A 22,772-nucleotide genomic window follows, 5' to 3' on the forward strand; every position below is an offset into this window, starting at 1 on the left:
TGGATTGTTGATATTTAAGGCCTGAGTGAGTAGAGTGACTTAGGATGATCATATAATATTAAACCAATATGTTACCTTATGAATAGTCGCATCAGAGTCCAACTCACCTTCTCCTGCACTATACATGTTGCTCACTCTTTCTATCCCTGTTATTTTTCCAAGAAACATTTCAACCCCTGCAGCTATAGATACACCCGTCTGGTGGTCCCTGTAGACCGACATGCCTGCCAAATTTGAAGATTCCCACGTTGACCCCCGCAGTGGGGGGGCTTGTCTCCACCGTGGCTCCTGCTGCTGACACATGCACATTTCTGACAAATGAAGAAGAAGATGACATGGGGTAATGAAGACGCGCCGAAGACTTGAATATTCACCATGAGATTCCAGGGAGAACGAGGCAGACACTTCAGCACAGAGTAACATGAGGAACGTTACAGTTACTGGCTGTGGCCAGCGGACCATGTCTGGCTGTTGAGCGGCTTCAAATAGGACCTCAAAAGCATCACGGCACAGAAATGGTTAGATGTAACTAAGTAGGCCTTAAGTTACTCAAGAACTGCACCAATGTACAAATTGGAGTTTAAAACAAGTTCAAATAATAGTTTTTACTCCAGTCATCTATTTGACAGCTGAGTTTATAGTTGCTGACAAACATATTGCATACTATTTTGTGAGCTTTAGATGTGATGGATTTTTATCGATTAAACTACCAAATAACTGTAAAATACTACCTCTGAATAACTGAATCAATGATCTCAATAATAATGTACTTTGTCTTAAGTAAGACTTTGAGTGCAGGACTTTTACTTGGAATGGAGTATTTTTAGACTATTTTGTTATAGTTTGACCTCAATTCATATTTTTCTACAATGCATGTATTTGCTCTCTTGCGGAGCTGTGAACTCTAACCCCGAAACGTAACCCAGTGAAACAAAAACACACGATTGGTTGCTGCTTCGCTGCGTCATTTGAGCTTGATTTTTTGCAGCGCATCACACAGAGACGAGGGCTGGGCGTCAGTGTGTTGCTTCATGTCATCATCACGCTTTGTGAAATGACTTCACCTGTTGCTGTGAGCGCTATAAAAACATACAGTTGGGTAAACTTTGGGCTATTACGTTAGCCGATTCATTAATACAGTAATGGATGCAATTAATCTGCAGTGTTTGATGAGCTGCCCCATGTTTGATCAGGTGATGCTGTGTCAAGTGCGTCAAGCATCAATAACAGTACGTATTATAAATGGCTTTTCAGATACTTAGTTGTCTGTGTATCCAGTATACTAAGAAACCACAAAACTCCTTGCAAATCCTGCTCTTAATGTGGGTTTTAAGAGGTGATGAGACAACCATTAGTGTAACATCAGAAGGCACCAGATGAAGTGTCAAAATGAAGTTCCTTGTTGGTCATCTCAGTGTATTCTTTATTTCTGCAGCAATTAGAGCTCAACAGGTTTAGTCAGTCCATTAATGTCACCATAAACTGTCTAGTCTCTGCATTCACGCTCTCTCTCTCAGAGTGCTTCTCTTTTTCAAATCCTTAGGGGTGTCGTCAGTCTCTCTCACACTCCTCGCTCGCTGGAGGGTGTGGGTGACTTGAGTGCCAGAGGAGATTTGAATAACAGAAAGAGGGAGAGGGAAGAAATAAAAGGAATAAGCACCACAAGCTCTCAGTCTTACAGCAGCAAAGAGGAGACACAGGAATAACCATGCCTGAGCCAGTCCCTGCAGGTATGCAGATACTTTTTGTGAAAGCATAATTCATTTGAATTAGTTTGGCGACTGAGTTACAGTGGTAATGTAGATGCTTGAATTTGGGTTGGTTGGTTTGTTTGGAGATATAGTTGCTTGCAATAGTTACATATTACTTATATATCTGAGGATGTTGCAGAGAGAGGTGGCTTATATATAATGTCAGATTTCTTAAACATATTGTATTGCGCTGTAAGGTCTAAGTCTAAGATCAATTAAGTATTCATTATGTGTATGTATAGTTTGTAATAAAAATAATAAAATGATGGAAATAAATATACATATATTTAGTTTTGAAGAGGAGATTAGATGTATCCAAGAAGAAGATGCCTGCTGTTATGGCGGAAGATACAAAGGAATGAAGGTTGATTAGTTTAATAGTCAGTTTAACACAGTGGCAATAATTAGGTTGAGGGGCAAAAGACTCCCATGTTTCCCCATCTGAATCACAGAAATGTTTTGCAGCCCAACTGAAGCAAACAAAAATATCAGATGACCTCAACGCTTACTGTCACATGTTCAATTTCATTTTGCAGACGGTTTAACATCCCTTCTCCTGATTTGAGAGCAGAAATAATATTTGTAAACAGCGTTACAAAAACTGCAACAGACTAAATCAAATGGCTTCATGTCAAATGAGACAAAACAAATGAAGTCAAAATGTTGATATCACAATGGCAATAAACCAAAATAGACCAAATACTTGAAAATATGATTTACTAATGATAAGAACATTTATTTGTCTCATGCTGCCAGAGATTCATGTGGCATTTAAATTACTGTGGCTGAACAGATTGGTCATCTCCTAAAGACAGACATTCTGCCTATTTGGCTCCTTGTTGTTATCTGTTAATGAGGAATATGTTAAAGGGATAAATTAGCACAACCAGCTGATATGACATCATCAGTATGTTCCTGACATCTGCCCAGAGAGCGCTACATCATGCTGAAAAGCTCCCACAAACAATATACAGCAAGTACAGGAGGTACCACTGTTGCCTGCAGCAATACATGTACTATTTCTGTACTGTATGGCGGGCCAGCTTATGTTTCAGGGGAGCTGCTATTGCTGAGTAGCTTCATGTACTTTACAGAAGTTATACTATATCCTTTTTAATACAATATTTACAGTGGAATTTTAAATTGTGTTACTATAACTTTCTTACCTGACTTACAGTCAGACTTAAAGCCAACATTAGTGGATGAATAAACATGTTAATGATTACATTAACCCGTACCCCTAAACCTGTATTTTCATAGAAGTGTTCTTCGTAAAATGGTATATTATATTAAAAAAGCAAAAAATGGTAAACAACACAAAGTTAAAGTTTAATTTCATATTTTTCTGCATATTCCTTTTCCTTTTAAGATAATATATGTGCATATTTATTTATTTTTAAATACTCTTTCTCCCTTAAAAGTGGCATATGACAGCTGTGGGTGTATCCCTCGTGGAGCCGCATGTCCACTTTGACCCTGTGGCTCTAAATCACTGACGTGGCAGACAGATAAGCGAAAGTTATAGCAGATACGTCTGTTAGAGAAGCTGAGTTTTACATGCCAAACTTGTGGGAAGAGTGTTGAGCCCAAACCCCTTTCATTTATTCCCTACACCACTCATGCTGTAATAGTGAATGTAGCAGGCTTTGCTGGACTTTGTTTACTGGTTGTACGCATTAATCCCAAATTGTACATGTGCATTATTTGGTTGTTTTTTTCTGTATCCATCCCGGCGCCATTTTGTAGAGCTAAGCCAGGCCCTTTTTATTTTTAACCTAGAAACATTGCCAGGCACTACTTTTATTTACCATATACAGCCTCAGAGTTAATCCATGTAATGTGGATATGATCCCTCTTTCCTTGTGTGTCAGCACCTCGCTTTCATTCCAAGCCAAACTGGGGGTCAGATCACCAGCCACTGTGATTTAAACAGCTCAACAACTATATGTGTCTTACACTCCCAAGAAACCTTTTCACCCTGAACTTAGTCTAACAACACTTATTTTCCCACTCTATGAACTATGTCAGAGCACGTGAGATGAGGTGTTTTCTGTGCTGCTTCACTTAGCAGCCAAAGTCCGCCCTCAGCTAACAGCTAAAAATACTCTCCCATGACCTTTTTCACGTTTTTATTTTCCATTCCTCATAAGATTAGAGTTTCACATACCCGAGTGTATTCGGTTTTGTTGTAAGCCCCTTGCAATCTCATGTAGGATAAATCATTACGTGTAAGACATCTATCACTTCCATGCAGAAAGTTCCCTCATGGTCATCAGGCCTGTTGTGCCCTCAATGTGATGTTGTTGCAACGTACTCAATCAAGCACATGACAGTTTTCTCGTCAGTGGTTGGAAGCTATAGGTGTGATTCATGGTTGCAATTCCTTCCATCACTGTGACCTGAAAAAGCCTGATGAGGGCAAGTTGAACCAGACCAGTTCTGAGAAGTTGATCCATCTATGTCCCAACATTGTTTATCTTTTTGAGGATACAACAACCCTGACATGATGGAGTAATGAAGCCTCTCCAAGATAATAAACCACACATAAAGGCAATATACAAACAGGAGAACCCATCATAGAAATCAAACACATGACTTAATGCTCGTTCCTAATTGTTGTGATAGCAATGACTATATTAATTAATTACATTCCACACTTCTAACCATCACTTTCTTCATATTCAAATCTGAGAAAACAATGAATGAAATAATTATTGTATAGACATTTAACATGAAATACCAATAATAATAATAATAATAATAATAATAATAATAATAATAATAATAATAATAATAATAACAATGAATCATTTAAACTAAGAAGTTGTTTTCTATATCCACTCAAATAAGTTTGTATCTGTGTGGCAAAATGATGAAGAGGAGCTGATTTGGATTTGCGACCCAGCAGGAAGTGTTTAAAAGAGCACAGGGCAACGTTCAACAGGTCCAATGTACTAGAACTATCAGCCTGTTCTCATAGTGTAAATTCACCCCCTTAGATCAATTTTCCACCATTCAAACCATTCGGTTGAAACGCACACCTTCGGAGCCCAGTTTACAGAAGAACTTGGCCACTCGTTTGAATTTACTTTGGTTGGGTTAAGATAACCTTTTGGCAGACCACATGATTCATGTCGGGGACGTGTGACCCAAGTATCACGACGCAGTCATTCTTCTTTCTACAAATTGCCAACTTCTTTATGTCTTCCTTATGTCAAAACAAGTTACATAAACTGTTTCTTATGAATCTAAATGTAGGCTATTCAAACTATGTTGTATGAAGATTTTCTTCAACAGTATTATATTCAAAAGGATATCTTTGTGCTCTAATCATAATGTCAGTGTGTTTTTATTTAGAGCAGGCAGGATGGATTTCAGTTAGTTTTTTCAAACACAAATTGTCCTGTGTTGCACTCCAACCTGATTAAAAGCACACACTACAAACTGTTTCTAGATAAAACTATTAAAAGATGTGCTGCTGAGGTATTTCATAAACCTTTTAGCTTGCTGTCTAAAGACAACAAGCCGTCTTCAACGGTCAGACTGTCCCATACCTTTTTTATATCTGGGTCATTACACACTTTGTAAATCAAGCTGTCAGTGCAATCACGGAAAGAGGAAGACCTGCAGTACCTCAACTGAACTCCAGAATATATTTAGGATGTAGAGCAAGTGCAAACAATACAAAGCACGACTCATTATGCTTCCAGAAATAAATGGAACGTAACTTTTGACAAATATGTACAGAATATAATACCACAGAGAGCTTGTTTGCAGATATTAACAAAGCAAGGTTAAAATAAATAATTATCCTGCAAGGACAGAAACAAAAAAAGAAGTATATCTGCAAAACATCGACAATACCTTTTTACAACTTTGCTAATGTATGAAACCATGGACAGACTCTGAGGGGGCATTTAAACTGTGAGGAACAGCTGTGCAGGAGTTGATAACCTAAAACTTGTTGGAGATGATCACCCCAAGTGGATTGACTTAGCAGATATTAATGCAGATTTACACTCAATGTCACAGGAGGTGTGAAATATTTATACCAAAGTCTTCACGTTCGCAATTTTTTTCCTTTTTTTGTGCTGACAAAGCAACAAGCAATACTGTTTTGTTACTTAGCGTTCAGAGACTTCTGTTCTGTAAGAAGCCATATGAGCTGCACAAATGTATAGCATCACACGCAGCGCTCATACGATATCAGCTGTTTACACAAGAACGCAGTCTGCGGGAAAGGAGACACAACACGTTGTGTGCATCAGGACAGAAGAGAGAGACAAAATAGTAAATATAACATGTCTAACTTTAGCTACCAGCCAAGTGAATACATTGTAAAATCATGTAATTTAAGACAAACCTTAAGTGACCAGTAAAGTAAGCAAGGTCAAGTGGGTGGACTATTCAAGGAAACTGTTCAACTTGAAAGAACGTGGCATGACTTCAGGGAGGTCATCAGACACCGTCCCTGGCCTTTAGCTGCTCCTGCAGTGGCCCCAGAGAGATACCTGAGGAGTGGGGTATATCATACGCATCTATTTCAGTTGAGAAATTCCTTTTACCAGATTTAGGCCTCAACTACCACACCCACTCATCCTCTACAGCTGGGCCACAGAAACACGTCTCGCCAACAGGTGAAGATGGTACAATGAATTTATAAAATAAGAGGGAGATGAAATAATCCTTGCATTACCGGCATTGCGGGCGGGATATCTGTTCTAAAGATTTGTGCCAGAGGCAACGCGGCTTAGTACAAATTTGAAGGTGGTCGACGCCCAGAATGTGTCCTCTTCTACCTGATTGGTTACAGGCCTAGTTTAGATTAATGAACATAGATTACCAGCTTCAGATGTACTCTAAACATTTTTGAAATAACAGTGTTATATAATGACATCCGTTTCAGTCAAACATCCAGTTCGGTATGAAAAACCGATTGTAATTAAAGGGAGAAATATGGGTCAAGATCTATAACCACTCAACAGTATATACATGTATTGTAAATGTGTGTACAAATACAGTTTCTAATCATCTCCTTATTCTGTTTCTCAGATAAACCGGAGGGGCAGGGTAAGTCAGCCGCTCCACAACATTTGCCTACTGACCTTTTCTGGGCCATCACATAGTGACTTGATTATGGCTCTCACATTTTCACTTTAGCTCACATATCATGTCAACTGTCACACACTCTGGCTCTCATTCTCCCATCATTACACTTTGAATTTAACTCATGTATGCCCCGCATATGTTTCTATAGTTTTACCTTCAGGCATTTTTTCTGAGAATTTGTTGCACTGTTGATCATCAAGTCACTGAAGCGGTTAACTCAGCTGTCTTCAGATGATGGGACAGCACAGACGGCACAATGGGCAAAAGGCATCGGTTGTCTCAAGACAAATTTGAGTGTAGTCGCGTGACACCCATCTGTATTTTGCGGTACACACTGACGCAATGTATTTGCTCAGCTGTTGGGGTGTATATATATATGTGTGTGTGTGTTTTCCGACGGGGCTGCCTACCACGGTATTACTTTCCCTTTTATGTCTAACAAAAATCTATTAATTTTAGCCCCAGAGGAGCCAGCGGAAGAGGGTGAGGGACGTTGATTGGCTTTTTCTCCCTCCCCCCCCCCTTTTTGGGGGGGACTTTGAGTGATTCAGTGCATTCACATGGTGTTAATAAGTGACATGGAGTGGGTTTGAGTTGAGTGTTGTGCATTTGAGCTAATCAACCAGGGTAATTATCTGAATAATATAGAACAAGTGGTTTTGCTATAGATAATAAGTAGAACAATTACTAAGTCAAGATGATAGGCATATAAGTCAATCACATCATACGAGACAACATGAAGCCGCTGAAGGGGGATAATGCAATTATTATGCTACTTTCATTCAACGTGTTTGTGTTTCTCAGTGAGCCTACAGAATGTGTCACATGTGAAACGACATCTCGAGTGTGCGGCAACAGATTTTATTTCCTCTGTTTGTTGTAACCATCTAATGTCATGCACTCTGCACATGTACGTATCTTACAGTGTATCACAGCAACGTGTCAGTCCATGTCTTTCTGTCGTGTTGTACTGGGTTAATGACATGCCTAATGGGAATTAATGTTCTTCCTTTTTGGTGTTTTTTGAGTGAAATTTGTTCTTTATTTTTGAGTTGTTTGGCATGCTGGACTTGTTAGATTGTACAGAGATTATCTATATGTATGAGGCAGACAAGACCGGCCATTTATATGGATTTTAATACTGACTAACAAAACAACCTGATGCATTTTCCACATCTGTGAATGCTCTCAATACCCCTTTGGGTTGCATTTGACGGTGGGCATGTAACGTATGATCCCATACAGTATCTGTAAGTGGTCTGTTTACATGTTCTAGTGGAGTTTAACCGGAGATCCTCCGGTTTCCAATCACTTAACCATGGTTTTTATTTGCCCAGCTGAACTGCAGGAAGAAAAAGATGGTAGGCACTTCTTAGTGTCAGGGAATAACACACTTTTTTTTTATCACGTTCTGCCTCAGCACCTTCAATTATGACTAGATATAGTGAATAATTACAGTCATTCATTTTCTTTAGATGAACTCCCTGCAGATGGAGGTAAGAAAGACTGTACTTTGAATGTTCTGGTTCAATATGCCCGTCTGTATAATCCAACTGATGTATTCACATATAAGTGTATACATGTGCCACTCAGTGTGAAAATGGCTCTATATGCATGACTGTTCAAAGCTCTTTTGCGTTTGACTCAGAAGACCTGCATACGTTTTTTTTATGTGTTTTTGAACACCCCAAAAATACATGAATATATATAGAAACTAAATGTCTTTGATTTAATTTTAAACATTATACATATGCTTGTCAATGACTGATATGATGCCATGAGATACATAAAATAACAGGATTAAAAATATAATGTTGAATGCCTTGTGTTTTTTGTCATCCTTGGACTGTTATAGACATATACTTTATAGTGTATGCTACGTGTGAACTTAACCTTGATTTAGTTTTACACTATTTGCAACATATTGAATATGTATTTCCGGGTAGAGTATAAAAGCAGATAATGTATTTTAAGTTCCGGGTGTTTCTACTGTAAGTGTAGATTTGTCTGTGTTATGTTCATCATTGTATATATTTATTATTGCATGGAGTAAATGTGTCAAAGGAGAACAAGTCAACTTTTTATTAAATGTGTCGGTGCATGGTACTTCTGTTTTTTGTTTATTGGTCTATGTTGCAATTGTACGTCATCTGCAAGCAGTTGCTTTCTAGCTGCTTTTTCAGTTGAGTTTGCTTCCTTGTCTGCAGCAGATTCAGAAGCTGATGGGGATGGTAAGGAAAGAGCAATGTTTATAGTGACATGTCTGTCATTTATTTACTTTTGCCCTTCCAAAAGTATGGTTTGAGTGATTATGTATACTTTTAGTATTATGTGCTGGTCAATATGTCACATAATATATGAAATGTTAAGTGGACCTCTTATTATTTGAAATATGTTTGACTACTTCCATTTGGACTGAAATGACGGCATAAAAAACAGTTACAATGGTTTTTACAAAAAATGTATTTAAGCCTTCTTTGGCTTCGATGAAAACAAGGCGCTTACTTTGCTCTGTAGAAAACTTTTACACGTTCTTCTAATTGTTGACTGACTGTTACCGAAGAAGTCAACAGCAACTTTTTTTGTAAGTCTCTCAGTGGTTTGTCACAGAGCTGCTAGCTAGATCTTAAATGTAATATAAGTATGCGAGTTGGCTCTGCTTGCTTCAGCCCTATATCTTACAGATCCCATGAAATTACCTGCAAAAAAAAACCCTCAGAGCTTTGCTCTGCAGCCGTTCGCCTCAGAATAAGCCAGACCTCAGGCCTACAACTCACCATATCCTCGGTTATGTAAAAGAAGAAACATGCTGTGGACTAATCTGCAGTTTGATGTGATGTTATTCTTGTCTCATTCAGACAACTTACTGACAAATTAGGCTTTCAGCAATTCAGAATTGTTTCACCATGTGAAGAGTAGTGCCCATCCCAATCCATCTGCAAGCTATGATACCAGCTCTCTTTTGCCTATCTCCCTCTGGCAATTTAAACAATGAGAATGGAAACACAGCTGTGGTTTATTTGGAGTGTTCATTGTGGAACAATGGCAGCTGTTGCTGCAAGCACACCAAGTGTCATCTGATTAGATGACACTTGTATTAACATTATGTTGCACAGGGAAATGGCTAGGAGAGCTCAAGCAGGGAGGTTATTCAAGATAACTTAGTCAGTACAATGATTCCTCCATACTATACTGAAGGAGAAGACATATTGGGACAGGTGTTATTCTCGAACTGATGGCCAAAGACTAAAGCCTGGTTGTAAATCACAGCTATGCAGTGTGATTCAGAAGCCAGCCATATAAAAATGTTCATGCAACTCAGGTTTTACTAGTGAAATTCAAGAGCTTTTAGTCATGTTATAAAGTCTTGTCCTTCTCTGCCACGTTCTTTCATCACTACAGCTCCCAGAGTGATGCGTTGGACTCTCTGGACTGATAAAACGTGGATTGGATGGAGAAAGGTTATAGATATGCCAAGACACCAGGGAGCTGAAGGCTGCTAGTTCCTTGTGGTGCCCTTCAAATTGTATGTGAAATGTCCTGTGCCTGGCGAGCCTGAGGCGACTCACTGACAATAATAATATTTTCCCCACTGGGAGAAAGCTGTTCCATTCCTTGTCTCTGTAGGGGAGAGGTGGGTTTAGCCAAAGACTCTTCCAAAGGCGGCGTTTGGTGGTTCACAACCACACTGCTATATTAGGGAGGTGGTCTGCTGAACTGAAACTCACCCTAAAATACGAGCCGCTGAGCAAAGAGAGGTCAAGCAGCCAGGACAAGGTTATCAAATGTTAAGTGTGGTTACTGCTATGGATGTCCCATCTATAAAGTACTTGTGGAATGAGTCCTGTGATGTGTCTGGGATGCTTTCACATCTCATTGCGCGCCTTTTGTGAATGTCCTTGACGAAAGTTGGACTCTGCAAGCTCCTCCTGCAGTACAGAAGCATTGGTTGCCCAGGGGGGAGAAAGGTATACTGTTCTGCAGATGTACCAGACAGAGCTCAGCATAAGCTACGACACATACAGTAGAAAGAAAAGACAAAAAAAGACAAGCATGTTGGCAGCGCATGATTAGAGGAAAACCGGAGCATGAAAAAAAGAAGTACAGGGCTCAGCAAGTGAAAACTGCACAATACAAACACCTTGTTGTTGTCTCTATCAGCCATGAGCCTCCCACGGGGGGAGCACAGCTGTTTCTCTTTGGCAAGCCTTGCAAAATGCTAATTTTACATGGTGCGGAAATTTAATTCAACACTATAGGGAGTCAATAGCAATGCTAGCATGCGCGCGAGGCTTAATCCACAGACAGCAGCTGAGGAAAGTTCAGAGGGAAACCTGAGGAGACTATTATTTGGTCAGAACTCAGACCAGTCCAGATGCCAGGACATTCATATCCAATTTTAGTCATGGAACCGGTCCATACAAACCTAACCTGCCGTTTACCTTAGTTCAATGCAATCATATTGAGTTACGCTGGGGATATGATTGACAAAGTATCAAATACAATCTGAGGACTTTTCCACTTCATGTATGGAGTCCATAGTGGGAATTGCACCACTGTGAGATTTCTGACAGCGTGTCTCGCAGAATTCCTGTGTGGGAGGTGCATATCATATCACAGGGATACAGTGTGTCCATATGGGGCGATTATCATCACTTGGCAAGTTACAACTGGTTTTGGGGCACTTGTTGCACCAGTATTGGAAATGTTCTTAATGGTTTAATGGTTTATTTATTTTAGTTTATTAAGACAGCCCGGGGTGCTCGGTAAAGTAATTGCCGTCTTAGTGACGAGCAGCCTTACAATATCAGTCCAAAGGAAGTAATCATGGTTATTTCAATTTATCACAAGTTTGGTGACTAAAAGTGCAGTAATCAACACATTTGATTACCTTATGTTTTGATTGATAACATTCACGATCTTGTTTTATTTTGGTTTGTATTTCACTGTGTGGTGTATTAATGTAATAATTCTACAGAATAATCATTCTGTAATTGCTGTTCACTTGCCTTAAGAGTTGACGCAGACTTATGGTACAGTATAACTGCAAATTGTTATACTTCCATATGTTAAACAGGGATGTTTGTTTTTCCTAGCAAAAGCAAACCCTGCAGAGGAGGGTAAGGTTGAGTTGGGGGCACATCTACTGCATGCAAATGTGATGTTATGAAATGCAGTTGTATGCATTTGTTATGTAGACGAATATCATGGCAAATGAAAATGTCAACTGTTTGGATTTGTGAGCGTGAAAAATGAACAAAGGGATTCTCGAGTATCTATAAATAAACACATGCACTGTATGAGTTCAATTAGATAACAATGTTAAAGGCGTATGCATTGTGTACTGATTTGCACCTTGAATGCTACATCTTTGATATGGATAGTAAGTGCTGATGTATGGAGCCCGACAGGTGCACTTGATCTTGCTAGAAGATTTATATTTAGCACAGCTAGAGTCCATTTATGCATTCTGGACCTTCTAGTTGGTTATGATACTTTGCTTAAGCAATTATGTGACACTGGAACTTCTGCTTGCCTGAATACATGAAACACATCCACACTGCTCTCTTGCCCTCATCTGTGTTTTGATCTGTGGCCATGAAGTGTTTTACTGGTCAGATGACTTTGTGTTCTGAAGCATCATATGTCCAATGGCTCCTTTGTTTTTATTAATTTGCTTCTGTACAAACAGTAGAGCGTGTCATCGTATGATTTTGGGGGGAAAACGTATGGGTTACAAAAGTTACAAAATTAAAAAAAAAACTTTTTAATCTGTTATGACTCGGAAGGAAACTAGGGAGAGTCTATACAATACAGCAAAGTAACCCACTAAAAAGTAATGTGCCTTTTATTTTTAATGCAAAAGCACAAAACAATAGCTCAGAATATTTACTTGACATATTTGTAATTTGCCAAGAAATTTGCCAAGTGCAAAACTGTAGGAAGTGGTTACATTTGGTATTAGCAAGAATAACAGTCAATGCATTTTGTTAGGAAGATAAATGAACTTAACTCTGGGCCGTGTGGCGGTGCAGTGGCGAGCACTGTCCCCAGCAGGAGGGACGGGTTTGATCCCCGACAGGGAAGTCCTTCTGTGTGGACTTTGCACGTTCTCCCCGTGGCAGCGTGGGTTCTCTCCGGGTTCTCCGACTTCCTCCTACAGTCCAAAGACGTGCAGCTCAAGTTAATTGGAAACTCTAGATTGCACGTAGGTTTGATTGTGTTGTTTGTATACGTGCCCCATGATAAACTGGCAACCCATCCAGGATGAACTCTGCCTTTGTCCAATTTTGGCTGGGGTTGGCTCCAGCAACCTCACACCCAGGAAAAGGATAAGCAGTTTGGATATTGCAATGGAATAAGCCTCACTCTGCAATGATACAATGGGTTTTGATATATCATTTAAAAAATACCAATATCAACAAGGCTGATAAATGGCATAACAGTAAAAAACAAAACATAGCAAGTAAATGCAATGTTTTTTGTTTTTTTTACCTCAGTATATGTTTTCAGAAACCTTTTACTTGTCAAACTTCTTCAGCTGCCTTTTTGTGTTTTTTAGCCAATGCTGTTGGTTTTATTGAGTGTTTATTGTGTGTCATGGATACTGTGTGTGTGCGGTTTGTGTGCAAGTCTTGTGATTTAGTTTTTGTCATAATTGTTCATAAAAACGTGCCAAAATGTTACTGCGTCATTTGCACTTTGGTTTGTTGCACACTGAGGACATGGCCGATGACACTGAAGGGCTTTTTTCCTCCAGAGTAAGTGAACTAATGTCTTTCTCTTTTTCAGAGCCCGGGATGACTGAGCTCACTGGGCTCTTCATCGAGAAGCCATTAGAAAATATAGCCGCTGTTGCAGGTTAGAAACACAAATGGATAGAATAAGGCATGTAATGAAGAGGCCTCTTTCTTAGAGTCTGGGAGCAAAGGGATCAGGGAACAGTAGCAATCCATACAATGTGTGCCGGTTACATCATGTAATATGACTTAATTGCTTTTTGTAAATGGCAGGAATGGATCTCACTATCATAGCCAAGGTTGATTCGACCACCCTGACGAGAAAACCCACCATGAAATGGCTGAAGGGAAAGTGGCTGGACCTCGGCAGCAAGGCTGGAAAACATATGCAGTTTAAAGAAACGTATGACAGGAACACTAAGGTTTGTGTTTGACAGAGAATCTGATTCTCTTCCTTCAGAAATAACTAAGACACTAAGAAGTAATCAAGCAATCTCCCACCAGATCTATACTTATGAAATGAAGATCATCAAGGCCAAAGTTGGAGATGCCGGGGGCTACAGGTGTGAGGTCACGGCAAAAGACAAGTGTGACAGCTCCAGCTTCGAGATCACTGTTGAGGGTGAGTGAAAACAGACTCTGGCCTCCCGTGGCTGCTCACAGTTTTTATACGTGCTGATGTTTTGATCTGATCCGGCACTAATGTGCGTTCTCTGCAACTTCTCTTGTTGCAGCTGCACAGGAGCAGGCGCAAGGAGATATTTTGTCTACCTTCAAGAGAGCGTAAGAGCACTTCAGTTTGCATTTCAGCCTGTCCCAGAGGAATATGTGAATACACAACATGGAAAGAGCATACATTGACTCTTTATAGTGTGTGTGTGTGTGTGTGCGTGTGTGTGTGTGTGTGTGTGTGTGTGTGTGTGTGTTTTTCAGCACAGAAGGTAGATGACAGTATAGTAGATGTGCCATGTCAGATGGTATGCATGATCTTGATTACACTGTATGTATGTTTCTGCACACAGTGACGCTGGAGAGGACGACGGAAATCTGGATTTCAGTGCTCTGCTGAAAGCCGCAAAGAAGTGAGAAGCTGGGCACTGTTTGCAAATGTAGCAAGCACACAATATGACTGTGTCCTTAAAATGAAAAAAAAGTTCTCCAGTATCAATTGAATACTTGTCCCTTTTTCTTGACTAACAGGAAGAAGGTAAAAGAGGAACCAGAGATCGACGTGTGGGAATTGCTGAAGAGTGCCCATCCGAGCGAGTATGAGAAAATTGCCTTTGAGTATGGCATCACTGACCTGAGGGGCATGCTGAAACGTCTGAAAAAGATGAAGGTCGTCGAGCCCAAGCACAGTGAGGGTAAGCCAGATTTAACCCCAGAGGATGTGGAGAGGTAAGGACAGCTCGGGAGGGAAACGGGAAAGAGGAAGGGCTCCATGAAACTGGACACAGAGAATAAAAGAAGAGAGGTTTTCACCAACTAATGAGTTTTTTTTCCTTTCTGTCCACAACCACAGCTTTCCTGAAGAGGCTCGAGTCTTGCTACTCTGTGGAAAAGGGCAAGAAGATCGTCCTGAGGTGTGAGGTGATGGATCCGGACGTGCAGGTCAAATGGTTGAAGAATGGCCAAGAAATCAAACCCTCAGCCAAGTACATTCTTAAAAGCATAAGCACACACACACACACACGCACGCACGCACATGCACACACACATGCATGCACACGCACACATGCACACGCACACACGCACACGCACACACGCACACGCACACATAGCTTAATTTGGGATGTATCTCATTAATTTAAGCTTAGATGGGCTTGATTGGCAGTGTTTAAAATTAGATGTGCCACAAAGCCCTCTCCACAAACGATGCTGCCATCGACATGTTTTATTTTTAGGCCGGCATGAGGAGCCTCCCTGAGGGTTAAAGGACCAGTGTGTAGGATTTAGAGACATCAAGCGGTGAGGTTTAGGATTGCAACCAACTGAATACATCTTTCGTCACTTTTCCCTTTTCAAGCCTGCAAAGGGCGGGGCAAGAAGAAACATGGCGGTGCAACATGGGGGTTTCCAAGAAGACGACACACTCCCTATGTAGATATTTAACATTATTGTACATTAATGAAAATATAGTGAATATTTGATTCCATATTTGTCAAAAGATACCTTAAATCCTACACACTGGCCCTTTAAGCAAGTGGCCACGACGTATGCCTTATGTACACCAATGCAGACACACCCCACAGGAAAAAACAACAACGTATGAAGATCTGCATTTGAAGGTTTGGATATAAGAAAACTCTGTGGCTCAGAGGAAAACGTGAACATTGCAGTGCTGCCTCTGCTCCTACACTACAACAGAAATGCACGAGGGCCAGCTTTGAGTGCATATCGATGAAGGCTTTTTCAAGCCCGTTAATAAATAGACACTAAGTTGGAGGCAATAGGTTGTCTTTTATCACACAAGCAATAATGGGCAGTTCAGTACCCAAACATGACATCAATCGTACAGGTTCAGATGAATGTGACACACAAAGTCAAATACACAGCAAATAACTACTCCAAAGAGGTAAGATGGAGCTGCACTGTCGAATGACACAAGCAGCTAACATTCTGGAGCTAAACAACATGCCGCTTGTAAACCCTGACAGTTACTCAGGTTTTCTTTTTCGGATATCATATCTGTCGCACATATTTAGCATTCCCCATGATAGGTAAGTGATAGGGCTCAAGACACCAAGAGCTGCTTGTGACTACGCCTGTATGTCCTGTAATGTGGGGGGAGAAATAATACAGTTATTTGGTACACGAGCCCAAATCCTCAAATTAAATGTGTAAAAGTTTGGCCTACATTGTAAGAAAGAACTACATTATATTTTCTTAAAAACATGATTGAAACACATTTGGGCTAACATACATCACTGGCTTTATAAGGGACTACTTCTCATCTATTGGTCTCTTTTTAAGGTACATCATGGAGTCGATGGGGAACGTCAGAACACTCACCATCAATAAGGCATCCCTGGCTGATGATGCTGCGTATGAGTGTGTGGTTGGAGAGGACAAGTGTTTCACAGAGGTCTTTGTCAAAGGTACAGCATCGTTTCTTTTTAACATTTCACCAGCAATACAAATCTGGCGTAATTCATGTGAGGTTGTAATAGCATTATCAATAGCATTGAGTTCCTGCTGCATCATGACATCCCTCTCTGCTCCTCCCAGAGCCCCCTGTGACCATCACCAAGCTGATGGATGACTATCATGTGGTCGTTGGAGAGAGAGTGGAGTTTGAGATCGAGGTGTCGGAGGAGGGCGCCCACGTCATGTGGTCAGTATTTAGCGATAATGGCTCAATCGAGTTTGGAGCGCACGGATATCTTTCTTTCACTCAGTTCTAGGAAGATGGAAGCTGTTACTGCTGTTACTAAGAAGCATTAAATATTTAGGAGTGACGTGTTTAAAAAAAAGTGTGCTCATTTTCTGTTATTTTCCAGGTACTTTGAAGATATTGAGCTTCTAAAAGACAAAGACTCCGCCAAGTTTCGCTTTAAGAAAGATGGAAGGAAGCACACGCTCATCATCCTGGAGGCCACGCTGGACGACATCGGGATGTACCATGCTTGGACAAACGGGGGTCATACCAAAGGAGAGCTGGAGGTGGAAGGTACAACTTGAAAATATTATATTCTAATTTGGGTTTTAGAAGATTTGCTATATTTAGTCTGGGTCTGCCCTTTAAATGCAGTGCTGAGGATGCAGCTGAGTTTAACTGCTGGCCTGAGGCCTTAAAGCCTCGCTTTACAAACCCACTAACAACTCGTGACAGTGGGTGTCAAGATGTTGCAATCATGAACCTTATTCTCCCTCTCCCCCCTACCTGCATACACTCTTCTCTCCAGCCTGAACTGTTCTCTTGTGGTTTTCAATGTCTTATTCAGAAAAACAACTGGAGGTGTTGCAAGACATTGCCGATCTGACAGTCAGGGCAACAGACCAGGCTTTGTTCAAGTGTGAGGTGTCTGATGATAAGGTCACAGGAAAGTGGTTCAAAGACGGAGTGGAGGTCTTGCCAACCGAACGCATCAAAATGACTCACATCGGAAGGTACGAGGACGATGTACTTTTAGGATATTTGTCTTAACTAAGGACCAAACACATCTTAATTGCTTTGCCTGTTTGTCATGCTTTCCTTGCAATATATCTTCTGTGTTGCGTGTTTCAGGTTCCATCGTCTGCTTATTGAGGATGTGAAGCCAGAGGATGCAGGAGACTACACATTTGTTCCTGACGGATACGCTCTGTCCATATCTGCCAAACTCAACTTCTTGGGTGAGAAAGCAAGAATGATCACAAAGGTCCTATTGTGGATGTATAATCAGCAGCAGCCTGCATAATATCGTCAACTCTTTTTTTCTTCTTCTCAAAACAGAAATTAAGGTTGACTACGTGCCAAGACAAGGTCTGTAGGAGCCTCACTTCATAAATATATGAAATCTCTTTTAATCGTCATATCGCAAACACAATTCCACATGCACTCTTCCTTCGTATGTTGTACATTAACCAGATCCTCCAAAGATCCACTTGGACACCACCGGAAACATGGTCTCACAAAACACCATCATCGTGGTGGCCGGCAACAAGCTCCGCCTGGATGTGGAGATCTCGGGAGAGCCAGCACCCACCGTCGTGTGGTCGAAAGGAGATAAAGTATGTACGGGACAAGTAAAGGGTCACTTACCTTTTCACGACATTGGCATGATGTTGGAAGGTCAGGCTAACCTGTTAGTGCAGCATGGCCTGTTCTGTGCTCTTTATCTCCTCTCCCTCTGTGTCTCTGTCACTCGGCTTTAGTTTAAATGCTCCCTCAGCCCAACCAATGGGAATGTTTGTGCTCACTGGCAGTTATAGGGGCACAGGGGTGCAAAAGAGACTGTCCCTGATGTATTCAGTCAGACTGCCAAAATGCCCTTTGTTAGAAACAGGAAAACAGGATACGTCTGTGTCCTAGTGTGATAACACCATGCTTCATGTTTGGCCTCAGCTTCACATCACTACGATGCTCTGGCGACCTCTCGTTAGCTCAACTGCTGCCATAGTCTCCCGCTGGTCAACTCAACTGTCTCCTGAATGCCCTTTTGTTATTTGCCCCAAAGCCTCTCTGATTAGCCAGTGTGCTGCTCTGCGTGGCTTCTAACCTTAATTTAATTTTCACACCTCCACCCCAGAGAGTCTTTGCCCTGCGCTGACTAAATATATCTGTAATACGTGCATTTTAGTGACAAGCAACTAACGTTTTGAAACTATAATGTTGCTCTTAATCACCCCGACCCGTTTAGTTAGCCCTGCTTGACCCAGAAGTCGTTTCCTCAGGATTAAATTGCGTTTTGGATCTTTTAACACATCGGATTTACTGTGCCGATTTGAATGACGAGTGCAAACTTATCCAATGCGCTACTGCAATTTCCCTTTTGTTAGCCAATTTCAGACACCGAAGGGCGCATGAGGGTGGAGGCCAGGAAAGACCTCAGCTGCTTCGTCATAGAGGGGGCAGAGAGGGAAGATGAGGGCAACTACACCATCTGTGTTACCAACCCTGCTGGAGAGGACAAGGCTATGCTGTTTGTGAAGATTGTGGGTAAGAAGTTAAGATCTTATAGAGGATAATGTCAACCGGCGGTAGCTGATGTACAGTATATATAACTGTGGTTTATACGTCACCATTTTCAAATAATGTATATATATTTTAAACCTTTCTCATCTTATTTTAGATGTGCCTGACCCCCCTGAGAATGTGAGATGCACATCCGTGGGAGAGGACTGTGCCAGCATCATTTGGGATCCTCCTGTATTTGATGGCGGTGCAAAACTCAAAGGTAAAGGTCTTAGCCTTTTCATATTTAATGCACTACTAGGGTTTCTGTCTTAACTTATTATTCTGTTTTTTCTCAGGTTATCTCATGGAGAGGAAGAAGAAGGGCTCCTCCAGATGGACAAAGCTCAACTTTGATGTCTATGAAGCGTCGACATATGAGGCTAAGAGGATGATTGAAGGTGTTATGTATGAGATGAGGGTGTTTGCCATCAACAGCATTGGCATGTCTCAACCAAGTCTCACCTCCAAACCCTTCATGCCTATTGGTACGTAATAGCAGCCATCTTTCCTGAGCCTCCCATAGATTCCTCCCTCGGTGCGGATCTCATCTTCTGTCAACCCAGTGATTCTCTTGGGTCTCTCTTCCTGTCACCCTCAGCCGCAACTAGCGAGCCAATACGTCTGACAGTGCACGATGTGACAGACAACACGTGCACCCTGAAGTGGCAAGCGCCAGAGAGGATTGGAGCTGGAGGCCTGGATGGCTATATAATTGAATACTGCAAAGAAGGAGGTGATGAACCCAACAGCTCTGTTTGCAAAAATCTGAACATTCACGTATAGTTTTTAATCCGCACAGGCTATCACAATGAATATATGTAATAAGACAACAAAAACCTCAAAAGCAACACAATTAAATCCCAATCACTGTGATTTACTGCATGTAATTCTCTTTTATTTCAGAAACTGAGTGGGTGGTGGCAAACCAGGAGCTTTGTGAAAGGCAGGGATATGTGGTGCGTGGCCTCCCCGTGGGAGAGAAGATTAACTTTAGGGTGGTGGCTGTAAACATCGCTGGAAAAAGTCTTCCAGCTGTGCTGGGACAGCCCGTCACCATCCGTGAGATCATGGGTGAGTCAGTCAGAATAAGTGACGAACAGACACGAGTCAAAGAGCACATCATATTGAGTTAAAGCAGTGTGAGAGCTTGCTATGGTTTGTATAGGGGTTTGTATAGCTTCATACTACAATGTCTTTTCGTTTCGTGCTATAGAGTATCCTAAGATCCGCCTCCCTCGCGAGCTGAGAACAAAGTACATCAGGAAAGTTGGAGAAAAGATCAACCTGACCATCCCCTTCCAGGTTAGAAACAAACTTCATCTTTAGAAACTCTTAAAAACAGCAGATTATCATTTTCCTTTAAAACAGGGGCTGATAACATACACAGTGGTTTCTATGTCGTATTGTGTCAGCTAATATATTTATAGGTACCATCTAGCTCTTAAATAGAAAGAGTTGTTTACCTCAATCATTTTGGAAATGGAAACATTATATTAAAAAAACATACATCCTGAACAGTGGGTTACGTTTGTGTCTGATAGGGTAAGCCCCGTCCCGTCGCAACCTGGTACAAAGACGGTAAACCCGTTGACCCCGCGATGGTCAATGTCCGCAACTCAAACGTGGACACCATCCTCTTCATCCGCGAAGCAGAGAGAGAGCACTCTGGAACGTATGAGCTGGTGCTGCAGATCGAGAACATGGAGGACAGAGCCAGCCTTGTCCTCAGAGTTGTGGGTAAGGTTGCCAGGCCTTTACGTCTCGTGATGTCCGCCTCTACTTTATCTGTCAGTGTCTGCATTTCAGCGAGAACTATTAGTTTAAGAAATAATTCGAACTCCTTGGACGATCTGAAATGAATCACAACTGAAATGAAATGAACATCTGTTATTGCATCCAGATAAACCTGGACCTCCTCTGAACGTGAAGGTGACAGACGTCTGGGGCTTCAATGCAGCTCTGGAGTGGGATCCACCCAAGGATGATGGCAACTGTGAGATTATTGGATACACCATCCAGAAGGCAGATATGAAGACTAAGGTGAGAGAGGAAGTGGAGGTAGCATTTCAAACGTACAGTCCCTCAACACCACAGTCACAGGCTGTTATGGGGCCTCCAGCTCAACTCTGAAGCTGAGATCACCTCGAGCCAGTATTTGACACTTGGTTTATTGTATATGCTCAATTTGTTGTTCACCTTTTCCTCTCTTTTCAGGACTGGTTCACTGTTTATGAGCACAACAGACGAACAAACTGCACAGCTTCAGATCTGATCATGGGCAATGAATATATGTTCCGCGTCTTCAGTGAAAACCTCTGCGGCCTCAGCGAAGAGGCACGCTTAAGCAAGAACACAGCTGTCATTGCCAAGACAGGTGTGTGTGTGTGTGTGTGTGTGTGTGTGTGTGTGTGTGTGTGTGTGTGTGTGTGTGTGTGTGTGTGTACAATACAGTATGTGTTTGTAGTGTAGATTGTATTGTACACTATCCTTGGAGGCGTCAAGTAAAATGCCATGCCTGCTCTGATTTATGGGGCTTCACCATGTTTTCCTGCCCTCGCACCCTTCTCCATAGGCTTTGAGCTCAAAAGAAACCCCTACAAGGAGAAGGAGCACTTATGCGTGCCCAAGTTTACTCAGCCCCTGGTTGACAGATCCGTAGTGGCCGGTTACAGCACCGCCATCAGCTGCTCCGTGAAAGGCTTCCCCAAGGTAAACATGCATGTTAAAATAGCCTGTGGAGTGTTAGTTACAGGAGGAGGCTGACAGTGCCGGTTCTCATAAGGAAATGAAAGGCTGAAGTTTCCGGTAAAAGAGACGTGTATGCACACAGTCGCCTTTCATATCACACAACCCTGAAAAGAAAATCTTCTATCTAAGAATTAGATTTGTTGCACCTGATTATTTCCTAATTTGGCTTTTATATCACGTCTCAGCCTAAGATTGTTTGGATGAAGAACAAGATGGTTATCGGTCAGGATCCCAAGTTCTTGATGCGAAACAACCAGGGAGTGCTGACCCTCAACATTCGCAAGCCGGGCACCTTCGACGGAGGCAAATACTCCTGCATGGCGGTCAATGAGCTGGGCACGGACGAAGTGGAGTGCAAGCTGGACGTCCGAGGTAAGAGCAGAGAGGATGAGAGGTTGGATGTGAGGGGAGGGACGATGGAGGAGGGAGAGCATTGGTATACGGGTGCAAGATGAGTTTCTTTTGTTGGTGGAATGGAGACGACTAGTAGCTAGTCAGCAAAAGCTGACTGTGTTATGACAGCTGCGACAGAATTGAATAGTTTGAATGTTGATATGAAAAACAATACTTGCCATTCAATTTGGGATTATTTCCACAAAATCTGACTCTCATTGTCTGTCCTGTCTTCCCACAGTTGCCACAGACCCAGACAAGAAGTGAGAAACCAAATGTGAAATTATACGAGCCAAACAGTGAATGTGTGCACACTGTCAAGGGTGAATCTAATAAAATGTAGTGATGCTTGCTATAAATAATTGTTTATTT

General features: G+C 41.5%; 1 protein-coding gene across 2 annotated transcripts; it reads left to right on the top strand.

The window, feature by feature from the left end:
• The first annotated feature begins 1,582 nt into the window (after window positions 1–1,582).
• Window positions 1,583–22,767, top strand: mybpc2b (myosin binding protein Cb). 2 transcript variants are annotated; one of them, XM_068583662.1, is made up of 29 exons: window positions 1,583–1,730; window positions 6,804–6,821; window positions 8,336–8,356; window positions 13,653–13,721; window positions 13,874–14,022; window positions 14,105–14,222; window positions 14,335–14,383; window positions 14,623–14,682; window positions 14,801–14,964; window positions 15,123–15,255; window positions 16,574–16,698; window positions 16,829–16,934; window positions 17,101–17,270; window positions 17,545–17,710; window positions 17,829–17,935; window positions 18,036–18,065; window positions 18,171–18,313; window positions 19,082–19,241; window positions 19,375–19,479; window positions 19,556–19,744; window positions 19,858–19,992; window positions 20,163–20,330; window positions 20,473–20,561; window positions 20,801–20,996; window positions 21,160–21,299; window positions 21,474–21,633; window positions 21,832–21,968; window positions 22,193–22,379; window positions 22,642–22,767. In XM_068583662.1, the coding sequence occupies exons 1-29, from the start codon at window positions 1,709–1,711 to the stop codon at window positions 22,665–22,667; spliced, it is 3,342 nt and encodes a 1,113-aa protein (XP_068439763.1). In that variant the 5' UTR covers window positions 1,583–1,708; the 3' UTR covers window positions 22,668–22,767. The 2 variants fall into 2 exon arrangements, with proteins under 2 accessions (XP_068439763.1, XP_068439764.1); XM_068583663.1 differs by lacking the exon at window positions 8,336–8,356.
• The last annotated feature ends 5 nt before the right edge of the window (window positions 22,768–22,772 follow it).

Source organism: Clinocottus analis, unplaced genomic scaffold (genome assembly GCF_023055335.1).
Source record: "Clinocottus analis isolate CAN_PGR_092001 unplaced genomic scaffold, fCliAna1.0.p SCAF_19, whole genome shotgun sequence".
Classification (NCBI taxonomy): Eukaryota; Metazoa; Chordata; class Actinopteri; order Perciformes; family Cottidae; genus Clinocottus; species Clinocottus analis.